Source organism: Ruditapes philippinarum, unplaced genomic scaffold (genome assembly GCF_026571515.1).
Source record: "Ruditapes philippinarum isolate M1 unplaced genomic scaffold, ASM2657151v2 ctg7949_1_1_1_1, whole genome shotgun sequence".
NCBI lineage: Eukaryota > Metazoa > Mollusca > Bivalvia > Venerida > Veneridae > Ruditapes > Ruditapes philippinarum.
Window position 1 is genome coordinate 9,159 of NW_026865115.1, and position 25,121 is coordinate 34,279.

Genomic DNA, 25,121 nt, shown 5'->3' on the forward strand with positions numbered 1-25,121 from the left:
CATATTCCTTATGGATATATAGATATATGTTAGTGTACACGATAGAGCTTCATGTATTAGTATAATTATATGTACATCTTATGGCATGTATATACACGGGACACAATAATAATGTTTGTAGTACATATAAAACTTTCCACTCGCATGTCATAAATAAACAACAACAAAAGTATAAATTATATAAAAGTATAAAAATGTAGAAAAACATTTGACTCTATGGGTCTCTTTTGGGGAAAATGGTATTATATGAATATGTTCAAGCCGGAAATGCCGCCGCCATTTTTCTTAACGGCTCGAACATCCTATTTGTTTTACGCATGCGCTCAAAGAGGGGGCAAAACGCTATTTAAAAAAAATATGTTTGTTAACAATCTAGGTCATGATACAACATCGTCAGCCATAAGCTGGACAATCTTTGCTCTTGCTAAACATCCATTGCTACAAGAGAAGGTTTTCGGTGAAGTCAGAAATATCATTGGAGGGAAGGACAGCTTATCATCGTACGTTCTCCGGCACCTTTATCATTTTTAGCCCGACTATTATATTTATTTAATAGGGAGCGCTATCCTACTCACTCGGGCATCGTCGCCTGCGTCACACTTTGGGTTAAGTTTTTTTTGTACCGCCCCACTTATTTCCTTTAACCTTTTCGATATTGTTTGGAACTTAAAGTACATTTGTAAGTGAACATCCTCCCCACTTCCAGACAAGAGGACATATATTTTTTATGAATTCAGTGTAATATATTTGTTCTTTAAATGCAATGACTGCGTAAGTTATTTGAAATTCCCCTATTTTATTTTATTTATCATGTACATCTTTAATTCGAAGTGAGTTAAATGGTTCTGTGGGAATTGTAAATTAATTCTTGAATTTCAGAGAACAACTTGGAAAATTCACATATCTACCAACGTTTTTTAAGGAAGTTCTAATGTAAAAATCTGAAGATCCTGTGGAATTCATTTTCAATTGTTTTAATTGTGCTCTAAGCCCACGGTATATTATGCTATCAAATGTAACTAGATGATGTGCATGTATTGGCAGTCATTTTTTTATTATTATTTTTATTTTCATTTATCTATTGTTTTGGGGGGAAGGCGGGTAGGGGTCGTATTCTAGACATATGTTTTTACTATTAATAAGAAGTATATACTTGTATTTGAAAACATTTAACATTTAAGTTTTGACATTGAAGTTTTTATATGCTCAAGATTTGCTGTATTTTAATATAACTTTTCCACTAATTAATTGTGTCGTTACGTTACATGTCCAGATATGTATTAATAATTTAAAAGCATGCGTTAATGTTATGATAATACAATTGTGTTGTTTTTTAAATTATTTTCACATTTCTCTATTTTGTTTAAGGTTTTATACTTTTAAAAACAATTAAACATTTATATTTTGAACCATAAAAACAATCACTCTGACATTTAACTTTAGGCTTGCTAGTGACGATTAGATTTATCCGTGCCGACAAGTGCAGACCAACATCAGTAGGAAAATAATTTGTTTTTCCACTTGTCAAAGGTTTGCAATCTTTCCCTTTTCGTTTTGGTATATTTTTTTTGAAAATTCCTTTTATAAAATTATGAATAATAAAATTTTTTGCGGGTTTTTATTTTTGGGGTTAGAAAAATGCAAAGTGAATCTAATTTTTTATATTTTTTTTGGTGTAAATGGAAAATTTTAATTTGTTTTGACCAAACTAAGGAGATGTTTTTTGGGATTTTTTTTTGGGGTTTTTTACATCCCACGAAATGGTAAATAATGCTTTTTTCCAGCTTTACGGGTGGGGGAAAGACTAAAGGGGTGGCGCCTTTGCCATTTTTTTCGGGAAAAAAGGGCCCCTGGTAGAACCCCGACTTTCCCCTTAAAAGCTAGTTTGATAACAAATTTCCGGGAATGATTTTCTCCCCCGCGACCCCAAGTAAAAGGCGGTGGTAGGCAATCGTTTTAAAGTTATAATAATTGTGACAAAAAGTGAGTTGTGGACAAAACAGGCAAAGAAAAACACAAATATTTAATATATTTTCCGTCAGTATGTAAATGACTGTTCTCTAATTAGGAAACAACTTTATTACATGTATATGTTTATGTTGTGTGACAGAACTTAATTCTATATATATAATAAAGACATATTAGGCTACCATTTTCGTCGAAACCAGTAATGGCTGGGCCTGAGAAGCAGACTGAAGTGTGGTTGGAATAAGCTTAATTAATTTATCTTTATCGAGCTAAAAAGAAAATATTCAAACACGATATTGTCAGTGAAGAATACCATCTGTTTCAAATGTGATTCTAATGTCAACTCCTGTTTTGGACAATCACATTTGTAACACATTTTATCTGTTACGAATGCAAACCCATTTGTAATAAAGGTGTAGCAAATGTTATCCGTTACAAATGTGGTCCAAACGAGCTTCATTTGTCAAAGCGAGAAACTACTTTTTGAAATCGGTGCATGTGTGTTGAAGGATAAAGCTCTGAGGGTTTATTCATTTGTTCGTTCCTAACGGATATAGGTCTCGGATAGAGTGTTGGATAAATAGAGAGTACAGTGCTAGTTTCGATATAAAATTGATCAAGCAAGGGTTGGAAAAAAGGGCGTGGCTCTGCTGTTTCGATTCGATTTCCGTTTGTTACCCTTTTTTCGGAACAGTAGGAAGTAAAACATCTTGTTCAATTCAGTTCATTTCAATGTGTATTAATGAGGTGTCTGATAAAGCTGTGGGTGACTGGTAAAGCTAAATTGGTCAGATACGCAGTTTATTAACAGAAATTGATGTAAATGACATGATCAAGCTCTCGGGACATCTATTTTCGCGGAGAGCGTTATGCGGCATAACAGTGGTCCCTTTTTTTCTTTCACAGTTTCAATAATAAAAAACATCAGGCTAAACAAGCAAACTATCTTTTATTATAGATTTATTTTATTTCATGCCAGTTCACAAAATAATGTTTTAAATGTATGAAAAATAAATTGTACAAACTAAATGTTGACATGTACTGCTTACTTTGAAATACATCTGTTTTGATATAGTGGGATACTTAGTCTTACTGTAAAAAAGAACATTTGAAGAGATACAAGTTAAACATGAGTAAACATGAATATATTTTTATTTATTGTCAGGCATTTATGTAAAACACGCTTCAATTTTAGAAAATGAAGAAAACAATAACAAAGAAGAAAAGTTATATATTTCGGTTTTGATATTGAAATTATTATCATTTTTTGTCAGTATGTTTATATTTGAATTCGTTTTCAATAAAATTATCAATGATATAAAACACATTTGTCTTTATAGCTATGATACATTTTCTCAATGTTTTTTTACGCTATTAACAATGCTAATTCTTCAATTCTGCAGAATAATAAAAAAAACATAAATTAAATTATTCATAGATACTTAAATTGGTGAATTTAGAATAACAGATAATATTTGTTTTAATTTTCAAAAACTTGCCTCAGTCGTACCGGGGTGGGGGGCATTTATACTTTGAATGCAAGAGCTAATGAGAATAAGACTCGTTGAAACAGAGTCTGCACTATTGATAAATTTGTAAAACATTTGTTGTCGTTGTTTTCAGTGAGCTTTCTTTTACACAAATGAATTTAGTCTACCTGACAATCCAAAAGATAACCCATGAAAATATTTAATATGTTTTCAATATTTTTTCGGACGAAGTCCGTCTGTTATCAGTTGGACTTCCTGTAAACTTCCTATTTAATTAACAGGACAGGATTGAATACAAAAAGAATTTTCATTGATCATTTTAGAATTACAAACTGAAATCGATGAACCTCATTGGTCAATTTTAGATAAAAATTTAAAGGACAGTTCTAACCATTCTAAACTGAAATGTAAAGGATAGTTCTTACCATTCTAAAATAAAGTTTTTAAGGATAGCTCTAAATAAATTGTAAGGAATAGTTTGTGTCACTATCAAACAAAATGAAAAGGATAGTTCTAAAATAAAATATACAAGAATGGGGATAGTTCTTTAACCTTTTTGGGGGGTACTTTGTAAATGATAACAACATTTATAAAGGTAAACGTTAAACAAGTTAAAGAGACGGCTAACATAGAAGTTGTCCTACTTTGAAAATCATCAATATAGATTTGCTATAATTTAATTTCAATGTTTACAAAATGGGCATTTTCTTACCTACAAGAAATAATTATTTTGTAAATGTTTAACAAGCACTGCTAGCATTTCTTTTTGTATTGAAAACTTAGAAATAACAAAATTTTACATGCAAACCACTTTTTCTTCGGCCGAGTATCTTTTTTAAAGATACGTCTTGTTTTTAATGCGGAATTTTTAACTATGGGTCACTTGATCTATCAAGAAGCAATTACAGTATTTCATAATAATTCTAGTCAAATTATAACATCTGTAATATTGTTCTAAACAAAATGATAGATTTTCTAATACATTGATAGTATTTTGAATGTATTTATAGTAAAAAAGTATGTACTATAATATTACACATTGTCACAAGTATATGATTAGTAGAACTGAAGGAATGAAATACAAAATTGAAATGTATAATCAAATGTGCCTCTATATTTCTTTCTAGATTTGCTCGATAAAAAAAACAATTTACTCGACACTTTTAACAAGTCTAACTAATTGCTAGAAAAATCTGCATTTTGTTTCAAAAAATATGTGTGTAACGATATCAAATGTCAGTTCCAAATCTTAAAATTGCGTATATTTGATTATCCTTGTTGACTTGTTTCCTGCAATCAAGTTATTTTGAAATAGTTGTTTTTATCATCTTTGATTAAGTGGATATCAAAATATTTAACCGGTGCTGGGAGGAAATAAGCTTTATCATATTTAACAGCACAGCTTTAAGACAATCTCAAGTCTACACTATTATCAAATTATTTCATCGTATGTACAGTGGCTGTCATGAATATTTATATATCACAGTTAAAAAAAGTTGATTTTTTTTGTAATTCAGTCACTGGATCTGAATGTTACATAATATCATAATATACATAATATCAAGATGAAAAACATGCATTACACAAATTTCATAATCAAACCATGAAAATCTTAGTCTCATTATCAAAAAAAAAAACATTTTCAACAAACATCAATTTTCTTAAATAATTACAGCATATGTCGAAAATAGATGTCTTACATTTGAAATAATCTACATATATATAAAAATTACACCGGTTAATTTTTATATCTCGAAGTCATTGAATGAATGAGTTGAATCGCAGTTAGCTATTACATTGTACAACTATGAGAAAATGGTCCACCTAATAGGACTCTGCAAAATTATCGATGCTGTCCGTTCGATCTTACAATTTAATTTTTTTTAGAAATAAACGTCACTGCAGCGTTATTAATAGCTCTCGGGCTCTGTTTTCAAGAAGGCTTTTCCGTTTTCCAAGATATAATTACTGAAATTTTTAGTTGAAACAATAAGGTTTCCAACAGAAATAACAGCTGAAGGTCGTTATAAAGAATTGTTTAATTTATTCGTTTTTCCACTCTAGAACAGCTGCTTTCCAAAACAATACAAAACATTTTCTACATTATTTGCCGTACTAACTGTCTACAAATATGACAGTTTGTGCAATCAAAGTTACAGTATTGCATTATCATATAATTAAAATGATACTCTAATGAATCTCTTAACTTACTATTAATTACATTGCTCTAATATCGATATATTGAATTATTTTGTAAATGAACAATTTGCAAATAAAGCATGCATTCAATGTTCCATGTTTTCAAGCCTGTCTACAATAATTGATTATTTTATCATTATTTTAATTATCTTCTCGTATTATCAAAGGAACAATTTCTTGAAAAATGTTCATATTAAAATACAGTTTTGACATTTTAGCTTTCGGTTTTCATATAAGAATAAAACAAATGTGATAATGCTACTCACAAATAATCTAATTGCAATGTTGCTCAAAAGATTTTCTAATATGTAGCATAAGTATTTTCTGAAATATATCATAAAATATACTTAAATACGTTAAATAAATAAATTTATTTGTTAGTCTGATTCAGTCATTGACTATAAATTCGTTTACATCTATTTTAAACTAATAAGCGTCTCCCTCACTGGAAATTAAATTAATGGCAACAAAAACAGAAATAAAATCTAAATCAACTCATTTTATAATATGGAAAATAAAAACTTTATTTTAGCTCAAATTATTATAAAATTACCACACAAACAATAAATAATATGAATTACTTTTTACCTCCAAATGGGGTATACACGTATTACTGGCAATAGAAGATTTTGTATACCCCTCTTGTGATAGGTTTAACCATTGGCAGAATGGCCCAAAACATGTATTGTACGACAATAATATGAACATTAAGGCCCATAATGTCTCAGAAATTCTTTTATTTTTTATTTCTAAAAAGCTTTATATTTGTTGGTGTACTTGTATGCCTTAAAAAAATGTTCATCATTGGCCAATTACCTGTACACCATTCTTCGTCCGTTGCCTTTTGGCATGCAATTAGTACAGACAATTGAAGTCAAAATACTACTTTGTTTACATAATGCTTCTTTTATGACAAAACATTTCACATATATCGCTAGTTTCTTCAGGTCGGTCAACAAGCATATAACATGCTCTAAAACTATTATTTGAACATGAAAAAAAATAAAGTTTGCCCGTTTTAAAGAAATAAAAATTAAGTCATTTCTGAGCATATTATGCATTTAACAAATACATAAACAGCAAATATTGCTAGCACCCTTTTCATGCTGTTGAGCTGTTGATTTCTTGTTTTCATTCAAGCTGGTGAAGAAAACAAACAAAAAAACTTTATATAGAGTAACTTTTTGGTGGAAATTTAACGAAACTTGTATCCTTGAGGTCAAGATATTTTATTTCTCGAACAAATGACAGCCATTATGTATCATCCGTCGCAATACATGTATGTAGAACATTTATATATTATTGTTTTAACTTCCAAATTAAAGATACTTGTAAAATAAAGAAAAACTTTAGATGGTTGTGAAAGACAAATGTTAATAGGTCTCATGGAAACTGTTTTAGAAATTTTTTTTTTAATTCTGGCAGTTAGAACAAAAGGCTAGTTAAAACAAATGGCAAAAGTTACTGTGGTTAAAACAAATGCCCTATGTCGATGTGGTCCAAATGGATTAAAACGGTGTTTTACAAACAAATTGCAAAGGCCACTGTAGGTAAAACCATAACAAAGATCGGTACGGTATAAACAAAAAGGTTAAAAACATATAGGAATGGTCGGGTTGTGGTCCGTCAGAAATCAAAATCATCATCGGTTTTGTCCAAGGCAATTGTACATTACCAATCACATCTATAAAGAAGGTTTAAGATTGCCAACCGGTCTTCAAGGCAAGGCTCCCCACTGCTACAATGAATACTGAACTCTTTCGTGTTGTCCCTTCTACCTAGTGATGTAACTTGTATTGTGGCTGGCCCTGTAACATGTAAACAACGACTTATAGATGTTTGTTGCATTTTACTACAATTCTAATGAATATGGTAGCTGATTTCAACAAGACGTATGATCGCATTTTTCACTACGAAAATGCAAAAAAGAAAGACAATTAATAGGAGAAGGCTCGACACAATCTATATGTCATTCTTTGTCTAATATTGTCGTCCTTTCTTTTTTGTCTAATGTTGTCGTCCTTTCTTTTTTCTTTCGCGTCGACAATGCAAAAATCCGAAAACAAAAAGATAGTTAAATTAGACTTGCTTCGTGTTTTGGATGTTCGTGGCGAAACAGCGAATGTTAGAGATAGACATGTTTATCCAGTAACAACGGAATGTGAAAAAAATGCATGATTCTTGCAATAAGTAACGCAGAATTGTGCAATAAATGGCGGATACATGGCAGGATTTCAAAACGCGGTAAGTAAACTGGCCAATATATTTTCTACATTAACCAAACTAAAAAAAAGAAATTGCCGCATACGGCTGCGAAGACATTATTCTTTAACCCTCATAAAAAATTTTTTCCACAAAATTGCTTACTTTTCAAAATCATTCGTGAAAGTGATGACACTACCACCGTTTTAATGTGATTTTGGCTTTGTGTCGACTCTTATCAGTACAACAACGCATAAAATATTGTAAATTACGGTTTTCGGTAGGCAAATGACATTTACTAAACTTTTGGTGACATAGAAAATTGAAAGACGCTGATAAAATGTGATTAAAGTCGTTTTATTAGGTAACGCCGATGTGCGTGCTTCGCGGCAACGCCGAAGACTTTGATTTTTTTTCATATATACTACTGAATTACATTTCTATAGCTAACAGGCGTTGTCACCTGTACAGAGTCTGACGAGTTTGCATATGTGTGCAGTCTGACAGGGCTCTATACAGTTTGGTACTTATTTGTTTATTTTTCACTTTAGTATCACCAAACCTGATAATAAATACATTATTGTAGTAGAACAAGTCCATTTAAGAAAATATCCTGGTTAAGGGTTCATTTGAGCCACCATGAATAAAAAGAGCAAAGAGCTTCAAATTCAAAGCTCGAAAGAGTATAATTTTATATAAAAAATAAAGCAATTAAAAAGTGAAAAACTAATATCATCTCAACTTAGAATAAAATAAAATTTAATTACAAATATAGTGCACGATTTAAACCGTACAGAATATAAAATCCGATATTAAAGAGTATTAAAATATCCAATCGAGATATCATTCAAGCGTAGAGTTTTGAAAACAAAAACTTTGTATAAAGATGCTCTTACCCCCTCTGAATGGTTTTCCCCCGACGTTACTGACAACTGCCCTTCCCCGGCTGTTTGGTGCTGCATGGAATCCAAGTTTCACGAAGGCATAACAAAATCCCATCGGCTGTGGAGTGCAGCTGAATGTCCCTGCATTTAACATAAATGGGAATTGATTAAAGTATCAACCATTTCCCAAATGCATCCATAAATATGAAATATATATATATATACTTATATATCAATTAGTGGATTGGGCACGTTTTACATATTAAGTATTTCAAATATCGATAAAAGCAATAGATATGTATCATTGGATATTCTTTGAAAATAAATGTTGATAAGTCCTAAAAGATAAAATATGAAAACTTTATTTAAATACGATGTATAATGATGTTCTGTTCTAGAACAATTTATTATCTGCTATATGAATACATGTATAAGTTGTATTTTATATTATCACGGGCCATGTGACCTTATGGAATTTGAATAAAAAGCTTATCAAACTTATCAAACTTATGTAATATCGGATCATGTTTCTCACACTTGTCAATGACATTCAGAAATAATTATTTCGTAGTTTGCTTTTTTATCTGATACAACATATTATCAACGTAGTTATTGATTGCATTTCAGAACTTCCATTACAGATCAATTCCCTTTAATATAAGAGCACGAAAAACGGAAATCTAAAAACGCATTTTCTGATTCAAATCAGCCTTCAGTGTTATCACCTGTATTTTTCATACATTATCGATGCCATTATCAAACGCAAGTTTCGGGAATCAAAAGTTAATCAGTCAACAGTATAGTGGTTGATCACATTGCACGGACTTGCAGACTGTTTGGTCAGACTGTACGGATATTCATACTGGCTAAGCTTTATAACGCTGGCAAGGATATTTTATATTTGCATCATCCTATATTAGATATTTGTACCTTCACATATTTAATACATGTATTTGCACCTTTCCATATGTTATATTTGCACCATTCAAAATTTCATATTTGCACCTTCCCATATTCGATATTTGCACCTTCCAATATTTCCTATTTAGACTTTTCCCATATCCAATACTTGCACCTTCCCATATTTGATATTTGCACCTTCCAATATTCAATATTTGGACCTTTACCATATTCAATATTTGCACCTTCCCATATTTGATATTTGCACCTTCATATATTTGATATTTGCAACATCCCATATTTAATATTTACTTTTAAATCGCAAATGACTTAAAAACTAATAAAGCTGCATGACATATAACTCGTCAATGACTTATTAATCGGCAATGACATCTAAATCGACAATGACTTGTACATTTGCTATGACATATAAAATGGCAATGACATATAAATCGACAAATACTTAAAATCAGCAATGGCATATAATGCGGCAATGACATATAAATCAGCAATGACTTATTAATCAACAATGACATATAAACCGCCAATGACATATTAAAAATGGCAATGGCATTTAGATTGGCAAATACTTAAAAACACCAATGACTCTTAAAGAGCATTGGGTCTGTAGATTCACGAAATAAACTGCCGATCAAACATTAAATGATTCTTTTAAAAACAGCAATAATAACAAAAACAACAAAAACAATAACAATAATAATTATAATAATAATAATAATAATAATAATAATAATAATAATAATAAAACAAACCATCGGTGTTCATATCACATTCTGTTTGAGATCCTCTGATGTTACCATTACTACTTTCATAAATTTCATTCTTGCACCACTTTAAGTCCATCGTTTGTTTTTCATGACGAAGCCAACACGTTAGATCTTCGTCAATTGCCGGTTGTAGTGGACAGATGTGAAAACCTTTGTGTCAAATGAATAAAAAGATATTATTCTGTCAAAGAATTAATTGTGCATTAACCAATGTATGTATTGATGAATTAGTTAAATGATGCATAAGTTTCGTTCATTTACTTTCACCCTTTCTTTTTGATGGTTGCAATATATAACCAAAGATATAATGAAGAATGCTTTAGTCTATATTGAAAAATGGACATGTTTCTCTAAGATATTTAGCGTGGACACGGTTAATATGTCTTTTAAAACAGCATGTCGTCAGATTCATGCTAATTAATTGAATTTTTTTTAAAAATGTAATGAAAAGTAAAAAGTTTTCAATGTAAACAAACAAATTAATTTTCAGATTGCAAACGAAACTTTTCAAATGAAACATTGCAAACGAAAATCAACGATAATTAGAAATTTATTACCAAAAATGTAGGTTATAATACGCAAAACAAGCCCTTAATTAAAATTGTGATAAATACTGAAAAATCAGTTATTAATTGCATATAACATATAAAAAATGTGAATATTTTTTACTTTTCTAAAAAACTTAGTACATTTTTTCAAGGTTGGCTTTCTTGAAAATTAATACTCATCTCGAGACATGCAGCTGTAACATTTATTTGATTATTTATGAAAAACGTATGGCTAACGGTACCAATTACTTGTAAACATTTTTATGAAGAAAAGAAAAAGACATGTGACATTTTTAGAGTAAATTCACGCCACAGATCATTCTTGGAATATTACATTAACATTAACGTATGCAATGGCGTCACTGAATTACTGAAGTACCGCGTTAACATCATGTTTTAAAATCAATGTGTGATAATATTTTATTATATTTTAAAATCTAAAAATGAAGAAAAAAGAAAAAACAATAACAAAACTTTGACTTACGGCAACTCTCGTTTCCCGCCATTGGTAAATTTACTGTGCCATTCAGACGTATAACATAGTTTGCATTTGCGACCAAAAGCACCGTGCATAATACAAGACCGGACACCATTTCCATTGTATAAAGTCGGTTCCTAATTCACCAAATGATGATGGCCTATCAATACAGTCTTTCGCTCCTTCTTTCACTCGAATTGAAGCCTCATAATCACCAGCTTATATACTTATTCATTGCGTGATGTCTTTCCCATGATTGAAGCGAGACATGCAATTATATGCAATCCTTTGCACGTACATGCTATTTTTTACTACGTCAAAATGCATTGATGTAGGTGCGCTCATGAGATCAATTTTCAAAATTCTTAATCACGAAATATTTTTTTTTTTATATTGGAAATAACCGACACTGTATAAGCTTACATAATATCATGTGGAGACATTTAGAAAATAAAGTAACTTGCAAAAAGAAAGTGTGCATTTGGTTCAAAGGAAATTTTCCATAGTAATTAAAGCAACATTTATGGCATTTGCCAAAAAGGTGTATTTGACGGTGATGATAGTTTACTTTTGATTGAAATTTGGTAATAAGAATTTTGTTTTATGTGAAAATAGCGGGGTTGCGCTATAATGAGTACAAACTTACGTAATAGGTTCCTTATAAAGCATTTATTAGTTAATTAAATTAAATCAAATGTTTCATTAACATTACATCAACCTTATATTGCATTAACATGACATCAATCTATTTTTATTTTTCATTCTACTTAATCACTGATGTAAATAGATATCCGTACTGTAATGACTTCCCACCAAAAATTCTTACATCGTCCGATATCGAAGCAATCGGAAATTTCCGAATGTTTATTTTTGCATTAGATTATTTTTAATCAATCATCTCTGATCTAGCTATGTACTAAATTCCGGTTTTAAACGTACCGAAGATTGTGAAAATAGCATTCCGGAAATTAACGATTTATTAGGATAGTGGCCGATGTTAGAAAATGATTGGCGTGAAAGCATTCCAACAAGACAACGCAGGTTATATCAACCGGCCTGATCACGGTCTGCACATCTCGCTATTCAGTAAGTATATATTGTGACATTTTCCCTAAAATGATGAATGGTTTAATCCATAATGTAAGATGGCCTGGACAATCAATATCAATATTTAGCGTGGATAGAGTTCATTGTTCTTAGAAATGGTATTCCATTCGTGTGTTTATAAAAATAATATTTTTGTTGCTTTTTTTGACTATACATATTCCTATCTATCAAAATAAACCAGCATAATGAGCAACTTTTTGAGAGCAGTGTACATTTGAAACCGCATGCATGTTTTTATCAAACGTTGTTGTGGTGGTAACAAGAAATGCACCGAGCGACATTTGCATTAATGAATTGTCCACCATAACTTAGAAGTGTAAACCATATGCACAATGTTTTTAACCACAACTGTTCTTTCGAGTGTAAGAACAGATTGAAACAACGATTTCGTCATTTCCAAAATTTAAAAACAGTAACATGTACATGCTATTAGTTGGTCGTAAAATTAAATAAAGCATGTGGTAGTTTCGTATAATATAGTCAAATTTATCTAATTGTTTGTGACGATAAATAGGGAAAAGATTATTACGGCAATTTTGCTGGTTTCATTCGCAGATGGTTTCATTCGCAGATGTAACAGTCTAGCTATGTACAAATGAAATCGGAGTCATCAGCATGTTGATGGTGATAACGGATAGATATAGCAAGTTAGTTATTACAGTTTGCAATACATCTTACTAAACTAATAGATTACCTAAACAGTCAAACAACTGTGTTTCAAGTTAGTGTTGAAGATTGAGTACTGCTTAAGCAAGTGGTAGGGGATGAGAGATGTTGTAGTTTTACATTATCTCTTTAACAGATGTCTGCACTTTCTATATAATAATTTTGTTTTAAATGTCTCCGAGGGTTTACCTCTTTTCCTGATTTTTATACATCACAAAAGCAGGTGTAAAGCGCCGTGTGGCTTCTGTTAAAAATGCCACATTCTTTACTTTAGTGTTGTAATATTTTTATAGGGCCATTGTGGTCATTGATTTCAACAGGTTAGTGTTGAAAATTGAATAGCGCTACAGCCGGTGCTAGGGGGTGTAGCCGTGAGAGATGTTGCACTTTTATTTTATCTCCCGTGAACAGTCTCAATCAAATCAAGTCTTCAATTTTTATATAATTTTGTTATTGTAACTTTATCCGACGGATCACCCTTTTTCAAGATTTTTTCTTATGTATACTACCAATCGTCGTGCAATATCTTGATGAAATACAGGTATTTTTTTGCTATTGTTGCGTAAAAATACAAATTTCTTGCAAGATAGGATAATTTGTTTTTAAATTTTATGTAGAGGCATTGTCAAGTCCACTGTTAAAACAGCTTAAACCTTGACTAATAAAACAGGTGAAGCGAACTTCAATTTAACGAGCAATAAAACTGTTGTAAACAGTGCATTGTTTTCATGATGAATATGTACAAGAATAAATTGTTAGACATGTTTAAAGGTACATTTTGCCTCAGAAACGATTTTTCAAAAAAAAAATTAAAAATGGGTAACATGTACTAATCGCCAAAAAAACCAGAAGAAACAGATGGTTCAGGTAATTGACCAACGAGCAAATTTTTTGAAAATGAAATTGTTAAATATGTTTAAAGATACATTTTGGCTCAGAAACGATTTTTTTTTAATTATTTAAAAAGGGGTAACATGTACTAATTGTCTAAAAATCAACAGAAGAAACAGATTGTTCAGGTAAGTGATCAACGAGCAATTTTTTTGAAACTTAAAGTACATACAAATGAAAAGCTTTTGAGGAATAAAAAAAAACATTTCTGATGCTTTCTTTGATACGATAACTTTAACTAAAAGGACATTAAGCCGCAAAAATTATTTTTTCTCTTACCATAGAAAGGGGAAAGAATTCTTTTTTTATAATGTTGTAATAATGGATCAAGAACATGATAGATGTTTATCAACTAGGAATATGTTGAATGTTTGTTTGTCTTAAAGGAAGCAAAATGTATACAAAACGGTATTTACACTTTTATACAAAATACTAAATAACACTATATAAAATAAGCAAAAGATAATACAATATCACCGGTAAGAATGGGCCTTTAACTTTTCTGATTGGCTTTGTTTATTTCTTTTTCAGTTCCCACTTTTATTTACAAAGCATGCCCTGTACAAAATAAGATTTAACGTGTTTCTTGTTGTTTGGGTGTTGTTGTTTGTTTTTTTTTTTGAACAGAACAGAACAGAACATATCTTTTATTCACCCAGGTACAAGAAGATATAATATCGTACAACATGGGGTTATTACGAAATTTACATGAACACAAAATAATACAGTATCCGGTCAATGAGTGTTACAATGGTACAAAATCGTAAGAAAAAGAGAAAGAGAAAAGAAAAAAAATGAAATGAAATATAAGTTTTAAAAATTGATTGCTATTTAGAAACACGTGGGTTGCTGGAGACGGGGGAATGCTCACATTAAATCAACATTAAATAAATACTGATGTCACTCGGTTAATTTTTTTTTTATTTATTTATTTAATTTTCATGAATCGAGTGCGACTTTCAAGAGAAAACACGAGAAAAGTAGTCCGCTATCTATGAATGGAATTCCACATAACTGTTAATTGGGTTACTACTAGAATACGATTGGCTGTTAGTAAAGATTTCAGTTTGCCATTGGATAACTTACTGGAACAAAGCTAAAAATAAAAATAATTGTTCCGTACAGAATAGGGGCATGTTTACGTACAGAAGTGTTATTACAGGTTAAATTATCGTATAGTAAAGGTGAATTGGACTTAATTGACATTGTCTGGTAAGTGCATACGTTCATTTATAGTTTCATAAGAGTATGAATTGGTTTTAAGCTTTGTAGTTAAAAAAAATACATATAAAATGACATTTCTTTTCATAATTAATATTATGTGCAAAAATAACAAAAATAAATATAAGTAAAGAAAAATAAAAAGAGGTAAATAGAGAGGCATTGGTATCTTATCACTTGTATAGGGGCCTATCAGAAATTTTTATTATAAGTCGTATGAAGCCACATACTTTCGAAAGTGTCCTTACGGAAGTTGATGTTAATAGAAGCTTAAAACCATAATCGGATACGGTATTTTCATGAAAGTTGATTTGTCTGAAGAGTGTTCTTCTTTCATTTTGAAAACGGTCACAGTTTAACAAATAATGTCGTTCCGAACCTATTTCATTACGGGTACATAAATTTTTCTTGTGTTTTTTTTTGTTCTTGTGTTTCCTTTTGAAAATAGATCTTAACTCGTGTTTAATCAAATTGTTATATTTTATTTTTATTTGGTTTAGATAATATTCACATGTTATAATAAACCTTTAAATATTGTTTTCAAATTGTTCATTTTATGTTTGTAGATCTATACATATATACATATTGTTAATATTTTATGACAGTTGACCTTTAACCGGCTTGAACGATCTTCTCGGTCCTTTTTGTCGAGTAAGGGTAGAGATAATCATTTAAAAATATTACATATCACTTAATTAATTATATATAAAGTTTAAAATTTGACCATGTCAATCTTAACTTCTAAATTCTTATTTTCATTTGTAGAAGAAGTAAGAAAAAGCCAAAGAAGCATCCAAACACAATCATGAAACACTCAACTATTTCCCAAAAGATCTAATAGAGGTGTTAGATATGTTAGACACATTGAAGCTTAAAGCTAAAGACTAAAAGAGAGTGAAATATCTAAATTATTCAATATTGTCTTGATTTTTGTTAAACACATTTACTTTGTTTATATCTCATAGTCAGATATAATTTGATGATACAATTACAGTGTAATTCTGTGCATTTATTTTTTCATATGAAACAGTTGAAAGGAACCCATCTTTAAAATACAATTAAAACAATGTTGTAAGCGAATAAGAGAAATTTAATGATTGTAAACAAAGCGAATAAGGAAATAAGGAAGATTTTAATTGTTAATAAAACGAATAAGAGAAACATCATTGTAAACAAACCGAATAAGAGAAATAAAACTGTGAACAAAGAGAATAACAGATATATAATTGTAAAAAAACGAATAAGGGAATTTAATTGTAAACAAAACGAATAAGAGAATTATGATTATCGTAAACAAATGAAGCTTATGAAGACAAATGAAGCTTATTCATGATGCAATTCCATATAAAATGAAGGAGTTACAGTGTTGCATGAATAACTTATAGACAAATGCATGCAGATCACATAATTTTATACAATCTTATTTGTTATAATAAGATTTACTAACATACTGTGTTTGATTGATATTATATTCTTTAAGGTCATATACTCGGAAAAACGAGAAGAAGAAACATTTTTAAAAACAATTACACAATCCGTGGCCGTGTGGTTAAGGACCTTGATATCAAACCACATGTCGCTCACCGCTGTGGGTTCGAATTCCGACAGGGACTTTGGATTCTTTCATGTGAGGAAGCTATCCAGCTAGCTTACGGAACGTCGGTGGTTATATCCAAGTGCCGGTTCGTGCCTGAAATAATGCACGGAAGAGAACCCGAGGTCTTCCTCTACCAGTAAAGCTGGAACGTCGTCATATGATCTATATTGTGTCGGATTGACGTACATTCCATATATCCTTTGTCATGCGATCATGCAAGGGAGAAAACACTGTATCAACATCAATTATAACTGTTTTATTTGAGACATATTTGACACGTTCATGATAAATTTGATTGACAATTTACCAGTCCAAAATATTTAGAACAGATACATAGACTATCCCGAAGATCATAATGTGATCAAAATGTTTTTCTCTTTGATATGTCAGATTGGTGTATTTGCTTATCAGGCCAATATTTTAATTATTTTCACTACCCTCCATATAGATTATGGTTGAGAGAATACCTTCCCAACCAATTTTAATTGTTGAAATTATCTTGTTTGAAAGACTTCTTTTATGTTTGTCTGATATGAATCGGATGTAACTTTCAATATTGTTCTTGTAAAGGGACACATCTGTTTTTGAAGGATTGAAAAGCTATTTTATTTGTGTGCAGTGTCGGGAAAAGGAATACATTTTATTTGGAGTACGAATATGTGTTTTAAATTTGTACTGGATGAGCTTTGATAGCGGAAAATACGGTATTTAATGACTTTGATATAATTCTTCATTACCTCAAATTTCAAACTTTTATTTCCATCTTAGGTTTACATCAAGTAAATAAATAAATAAGTATCATTTTATAATAATTGCAGGGAATAATGGCGCTTATTAAGTTGACAAGTGCTTACTAAATAGAGAATGACGAACATATCCAAATAAAACATGTAAAATTACAAATTAACATATGCGTGTAGCAAATAAATATTTTTTCAAGTAGTCAAGCAATCCGGGCATATCAGTGTTACATGCTTTTAGATATAATTTCGATAAAAATACAAGTTAATTTATTAATTTTTTTATTCTCACCAGTAAATAATTCTTCTTATTTGAAAAATTGGGATTAACATAGAAATAACGTTTTAAATATTTTTTCTTGCATCAGAAAACTTTTGACATGTGAACAAATAATGAAATTCGTCACCTACATCATCATAACAAAAGGAACATTTTTCTTTTAGAAGAAGGTATGCCCTGCCATCTTCCTGTTTCCACAGGCAGCCTATGATTTCTAGTAAAAAAAAAACGCATAATTGAATAGCTACGTCTAGATGACACGATCTTGATACATAAGCACTTTTATTAAATTCAGTTTTAATACCTTTATAAATATTTGTGTTTAATGTTAATTGTATATCAGAATGCCATTTCTGTATAAAATTATCTTTTAACATTCAGCAAATTGACCCAATCAACAATTTCCCATTTAAGAAACTTTGACAGTACTATATCCCTAAAAAAACCTGAATAACACAACAAATTTCTAACATTTTCGATCCATTGGGACATAACATTGTTTAAAGTATTCATTTAATATAACTCTACCAGAAAATTTGTCGAAATTTTCTCTCGAACAATTTATCAGTTTCGTCCAAAATGATATAACTCTTTGGTATATATCAATACGAACTAGTAAAGTTCAAAGTTCACCATTTTCCATATATGAAGGTCTTGATTTCTTAAGTTTAAAAATATAATTGAAAACTTTATTTGAACTTTTTCAATAATATTAACATTTCCAAGCCCATCCATAAAGTAAAACTGGTTTCACCGTTTTGTCAAGAAGATCAATCTGTAATTCGTATTGATAAATTTAAATGTTTATTTTTTCAAAAGTAAAAAATATGCTTTATTTCATTGGTCTTTGTATTTCTTTGTTGAAGTAAACTACAGACTTTTAATACAATAAATACCATGATATTTGTATCGTTAAATAATTTCTACTTGCCTATCGCCAATTTAAAATTTCAAAATTCGTCTTATGTTACCTTTACTAAATATCAGTACTTTTGTTTTTATCAACATTGATTTTTAATTTCTAATGATCACAATATGATTTAAAAGTATTAAATACATTTTGTAAGTCATTTTCAGATTCTGCAAAAATTACAGTATCATCTGCGTACAAAAGAACAAATATTTTCAAGTACAAGTTTTCCACATTCCAATTTCTACAAAATCCATTAACATTTTTTATCATATAAATAAATTTCCAGGTCATTAAAAATATACTAAACAAAAACAGGGACAAATTTTCGCCCTGTCTAACACCAACATTACAATAAAATAGTCAGTAGAACCTTCACTTGTTACTACCTTTGACTTAATATTACTATACAAGTGATAAATAACATTAAAACATTTTCCATTGATCTTTTCTTTCCGTAATTTATACCATAGACCGTTTGTCCAAACATAGTCAAACGCTTGTTTAAAATATATTAAACAACAATAAAGTTTCTGAGTATTAGACTGCACTATATCTATAAGAGTTTGGGTACAATTGATATAATTGAGGATATTTAAGCACTGTTTAACAATATTTTCTCACACAAAACATTTTACACTGCATTCAATCTCATAACATTTTCAAGTGAAAAGTTTTTTTTTACGTAAGAATTTACTGAGTTTTTTTTACACAAGATCTGAGTTTTAAATTTTGTCCAAATTAACAAAAATAATATCATGTTATCAAATAATTGATATAATGCTTATAATTTTCATACATTGTTTGCATATTTATCAAGTATTTATAAAAATGGTTACCTACCGACTGCGTAGATGTTGGTGTTAGAATTTAAGATCACTTACCGAAACACGACAGGTTCGTTTAGAAACGCATACATCTGAAAGTGTTCTAATTTTCCAGATTAGAAATCCTACAAGAAATTATTATGTCATTGTTATGCAAGCTATAATAATATTTCTATATGACTTTGCATGGAAACCTAAGAACTAACACATGCAAACTAACCAGTTTTACTACGGCTGAGTATCTTTTTTAAAGATACATTTGTTTGAAACATGTCCTTCATCGGGTACAAGAGTGCAGATGGCTGGAGGAGGGTGCAGGCGGACAGGGGAAGCATTGTTATTAACGAACACATCTTACTGCTTTTGAAATACCGGGCAAATGGCACAATTACTCATTCTTATTAAACAAATAATTAATGCTCTAGTCAAAAGATTATATTACCTAATGCCTTCTATAAATTACTTATACCTTATTTACAACTGTTAATTTAATTGAACCAGTGAAATGCTGTGAAAAAAACTGTTGACCGGTGTTTCACCCCTGTCATCGGGCATTTCCGTTAACGCCGTCCGCAACTATTCGGTTCTCTAACGTCACTCAAATCAAACGTTTGTATGATTCAGATGTAAACAGTTTACAATTTAAACAGTTGTAAAAATGTTATAAATACATGTATGTTGATGCAGTATATAAATTATAGTGTGATTGAAAAGCATTAGGAAATCAAAACGTTAGTTCATGTGGATGACACTTGGAACCTCTGACAACAATTCCAATGCCATCTCTGATACCTCAGGGCAACGGATTTGACTTAACCACAAACACCCATGAAATAACTGTGTAATACATGTTATATATGTATACACTGTATAATTAGTTATTATTGAAACAATTTTGAATCAGAAATATGACATTAATTCGTTCTTACGCAATACTATTATAAAAGGAGAACATAGGAAGAGTTTCTTGGCGATAAAACAGTATTACGTTGTTGATCTTTTTTCTGTTTAAAGAGATGATTCGTGAATTAATCAAGCCACATAATAACACATGAATAGATAACGGTCTCTTAAATATATGTATTAAAACATAATTTTTGTCTCAAATATACAATTATTATACATTTATACTTTACTGTATACATGGTGTGACGATTATTATTAATAATATAACAACAATTATAATAATATAATAGACCAGTACATGTTTATCAGAATTAGACAAGGTGTAGCATTTAATGTTTTGTAACACGACAACAGACACGGCTTTACTCGTACAAGTCTTGGATATTTACCATTCAATTTCTGCCAACAAGTAAAATATTGAAAAATATTGCATGAATACTAACACTCTTATATCAACAGACATACATGTATTTATATGACACAAGCCCCATGATCTATTATTCTTATTTTTAAGTTTGAACTTACTGCATGAGCATTTGGTGAAAAATGGCCGTTTTCATTGAAAAGATTCAAATTGCTATGAAACTATAATAAATGCTTCAATAATAATCAACCTTAGCAAAAATGTAGACTGGAGCATTGCCTTTGTAACGGCATGCTCAGTTTTAAATTTCTTGTAACCATGGCAACGGAGGGATATCTCAAATTGCTAAAAATTACTTCTAGTATTTTACGTTGATTTTTCCATCAAAACCTATTACAAAGTGCTGAAACCTCTCAATGGATTGCGATAGATCCAAGGCTTTTCAGCATTGTTTATACGTTACCTTATGATCGACCTCAGGTCATTTTAGCCTCTCACAAGTTCTCAATTTTCTTGGCTATCTAAGCTGAAAAGGGCACATTCCACTCTGGCACCCACCCCCCATTCCCGATGTATCTTTTCGATAGGAGGTGGCGCCGAAAAAATGTTTTCGGCGATCACTTTTTAACAACATTTCTCAAACAAAAACAAGTGTTGTGGTCTAACTAAGGCATTTTTTTCACCATTTGAGACATAAAAGTATGTGTGTGTGGGGGGGGGGGCTAAGTAAGGCATTTTTTTCACCATTTGTGACATCAAAAAAGGAGGGGGGATGCAAAGGCTTCTAAAGGCGAAGGCGTGTTTATATAGTAATGGGTTAACTTAGATCCAAGTTATTATAACTAATGTATATAGTTTCAATTGTTGTTCAAATAATTATGTTCTTTTGCTATGATTGATTTTGCATTTTGAACAAACACTAGCAATTCCTTATTTCCATCTTATTTTCAGTGTTTCCGAATACTTAAACATTATTAAAGGACTGTCGCAAATTAACTGGGAACGGTCACTGTAAGTAATAGTTACAAGTGCATTCATTCTATGTAACAATTTATGAAGATTAAAAAAATTAACATTGAAAATAATTAACCAGATTAAAAAGAATCTAAAGAAATCTAAACATAGAAAGGAACGAAAAGAAATACATACATGTACAAATATAACATTCTGTAACTGGTATGAATGCCGTCAGATTGTTGCCAGATTATTGGCAGATTGTTGTCAGAAATAATGAAATGGTTGTTTTGTAGAAACCTGTCACTGCTGTCGGATACGATGTTTAACCTTTCCTCACTTGGAAAAGAATTTTACCAACTTTGCGACCAGGCTCATAAGTTTACAGGAGACATCATTGAGTCGAGAAGAAAAGAACTGATAAACATTGTAAAACATTCTTGAAATATATTTGGTAGAGAAACAAATTGAACTTAAGTGCGAAAGTAGAGATGTAGTGTATCAAACTTTATGCTTTGAATCAAACATGGGGCTTCAATGTCTTCATGAAAGGACACCATCGAGTTGACTTGGACAATCATTTAACAGTCATTGATCTTGTTCTTTGGGATCATTGATTTTTATACTTTAAACCGATATTGACCGAATACCGCTTGAGCCGGTGCTTGGGTGGGTGGGGGAGCAGGTGCTTGTGACTTAGAGATGATGCACCTTTTATTTTCTCTTATGATCAAAACCAATCAAACCGAGACTACATTTTCACCTTTTACTGGGGATACACTCATATTGTCTCTTTGTATTTATTACGAGTTGCCTTAAAAGACCACACAAAAAAATCCAAACCATCCGCAAGATTGGCTCAAAAACTTTTCACTTGGGTTGTCTTGGAAACTATACCCTCTAGATTGCCTCAGAGAATACAATAACCTTGAGTTATCAGGAAAATACTCAACTTGCATAGATACAACTCTCGTGAGTTTTTATTCTAAAAGATACAAATGAGATGCCTTTTAAAACCAAACCGTCGTCTGTAAACTCTTCAGATGGCCGAGTTGATTGTAATATCCTACGCTCGATTTTTGTTTTATTTAAAATTTAATTGCAGACATTTATCAAACACGTATTAGGGAAAACGGCGTATCTATGAACAAGACTCATTCAGGAGTGTTTTATATTTAAGATGAAATGTTTTTTCTATAGTTTTATTACTCAAACTTATGTACATGTATTGCTAAATGTCTTTCTATACATGATTAACAATATTGTCCACAGATTTTGAGAAATGTCTTGAATGATATATTATTAAAAGAGTTACCTAGCAACAATGTATTCAGTGAATATCATGTCATTTTATGGATAAGCAGCAGAATTACATGACTTGGAAGCGCCGTCTGGATTTCTTAGACATATTATTAACTGCACGAGATGAACATGGGCTCGGCTTGTTTGCACAAGAAATACAGGATAAAGTCGGTACGTTTACATTTGAGGGTATGAAAATACATGTATACATGTATATACATAAACGTATGAAAAATGATAAATTTTCATTGTGCAGTGTTAAAATTAAAAATAATATTTAAGAAATAATAACAAACTTCATAATTTCAATTACATTTATATCGGTAATACTTTCAATCCTTGCTGCGCACATCATCAGCCAAATATTCTATATAACAATATTTAATACGTATGAATTGTATATTTTTATGATAACTATGTCAAGGTCATACGTTTAAATATTTAGTCGCTTATGAATTCAATATTGAGGTAAACTTGCGTTTTATAATATAACAAAATTAAATATTCGGGTGTTAAAGGAATATTTAGCACGCTTGATTTTCAAAACCTTTATATTCACAATATTAAATTTAAGTGTTTGTCATCCTGGTAAAGATACACTGATCGGTTATAAACATAGCTGCAGTCCCCATCCCCGGGATAAGCTGAAACTCGTTAAGGGGGGTTTTGTTGGTGTAGTTGCTTTCGTTTTTTTTAATTTGCCATAAAAAGCAAGTGTATTCATATTCATTATGGATATATAGATATATGTTAGTGTACACGATAGAGCTTCATGTATTAGTATAATTATATGTACATCTTATGGCATGTATATACACAGATATACACGGGACACAATAATAATGTTTGTAGTACATACAAAACTTTCCACTCGCATGTCACAACTAAACAACAACAAAAATATAAATTATATAAAAGTATAAAAATGTAGCAAAACATTGACTCAAGGGGTCTCTATCGGAAAAATGGTATTATATGAATATGTTCAAGCCGGAAATGCCGCCGCCATTTTTCTAAACGGCTCGGACATCCTATTTGTTTTACGCATGCGCTCAAAGATGGGCAACACGCTATTTAAAAAATATAATTATGTTTGTTAACAATCTAGGTCATGATACAACATCGTCAGCCATAAGCTGGACAATCTATGCTCTTGCTAAACATCCAGTGCTACAAGAGAAGTCAGAAATATCATTGGAGGGAAGGACAGCTTATCATCGTACGTTCTCCGGCACCTTCATTATTTTTAGCCCGACTATGATATTTATTATCCCCCGCCGAAAATTTTCGGCGGAGGATATAGAAATAGTCTCCGTCCGTCCGTCCGTCCGACCTTCCGTCCTTCCGTCCGTCCTTCCGTCCGAAATTTTGTCCGGAGCATATCTCTAAAAGTATTTGAGTTATCAACTTGAAACTTCATAGGTGGATAGACCTCATTGAGGAGGAGTGCAGTGCACAAGACTGATAACTCTACCTTGCCTGATTTTTGAGTTATTGCCCTTTGTTATTTTTCAAAATTGATTTTTGTCCAGAGCATAACTCCAAAAGCCTATGAGATATTAACATGAAACTTCATAGGTGCATAGATCTCACTCAGGAGGTGTGCAGTGCTGAAGAATGATAACTCTTCCTTTCATAATTTTTGAGTTATTGCCCTGTGTTGTTTTTTTCATGCTATTTTGTCCAGAGCTTATCTCAAAAAGTATTTGAGGTATCAACTTGAAACTTCATAGGCGGATGGATCTCATTGAGGAGGAGTGCAGTGCTAAAGAATGATAACTCTACCCTGCATTATTTTTGAGTTATTGCCCTTTGTTATTTTTCAAAATTAATTTTTGTCCAGAGCATAACTCAAAAAGCCTTTGAGATATCAAAATGAAACTTCATAGGTGCATAGAT

The 25,121-nt window shown here is 30.9% G+C and overlaps 1 protein-coding gene across 1 annotated transcript in view; it reads right to left on the reverse strand.

Moving 5' to 3' along the window:
• Window positions 1-6,675: 6,675 nt before the first annotated feature.
• The window catches only part of LOC132727903 (uncharacterized), a 62,835-nt gene continuing 44,389 nt past the window's right edge, over window positions 6,676-25,121 (reverse strand). Inside the window, exon 3 of the mRNA XM_060713499.1 lies at window positions 6,676-7,465. Coding sequence (XP_060569482.1) covers window positions 7,329-7,465 — 137 coding nt within the window. The 3' untranslated portion in view covers window positions 6,676-7,328. The remainder of the gene's footprint in view (window positions 7,466-25,121) is intronic.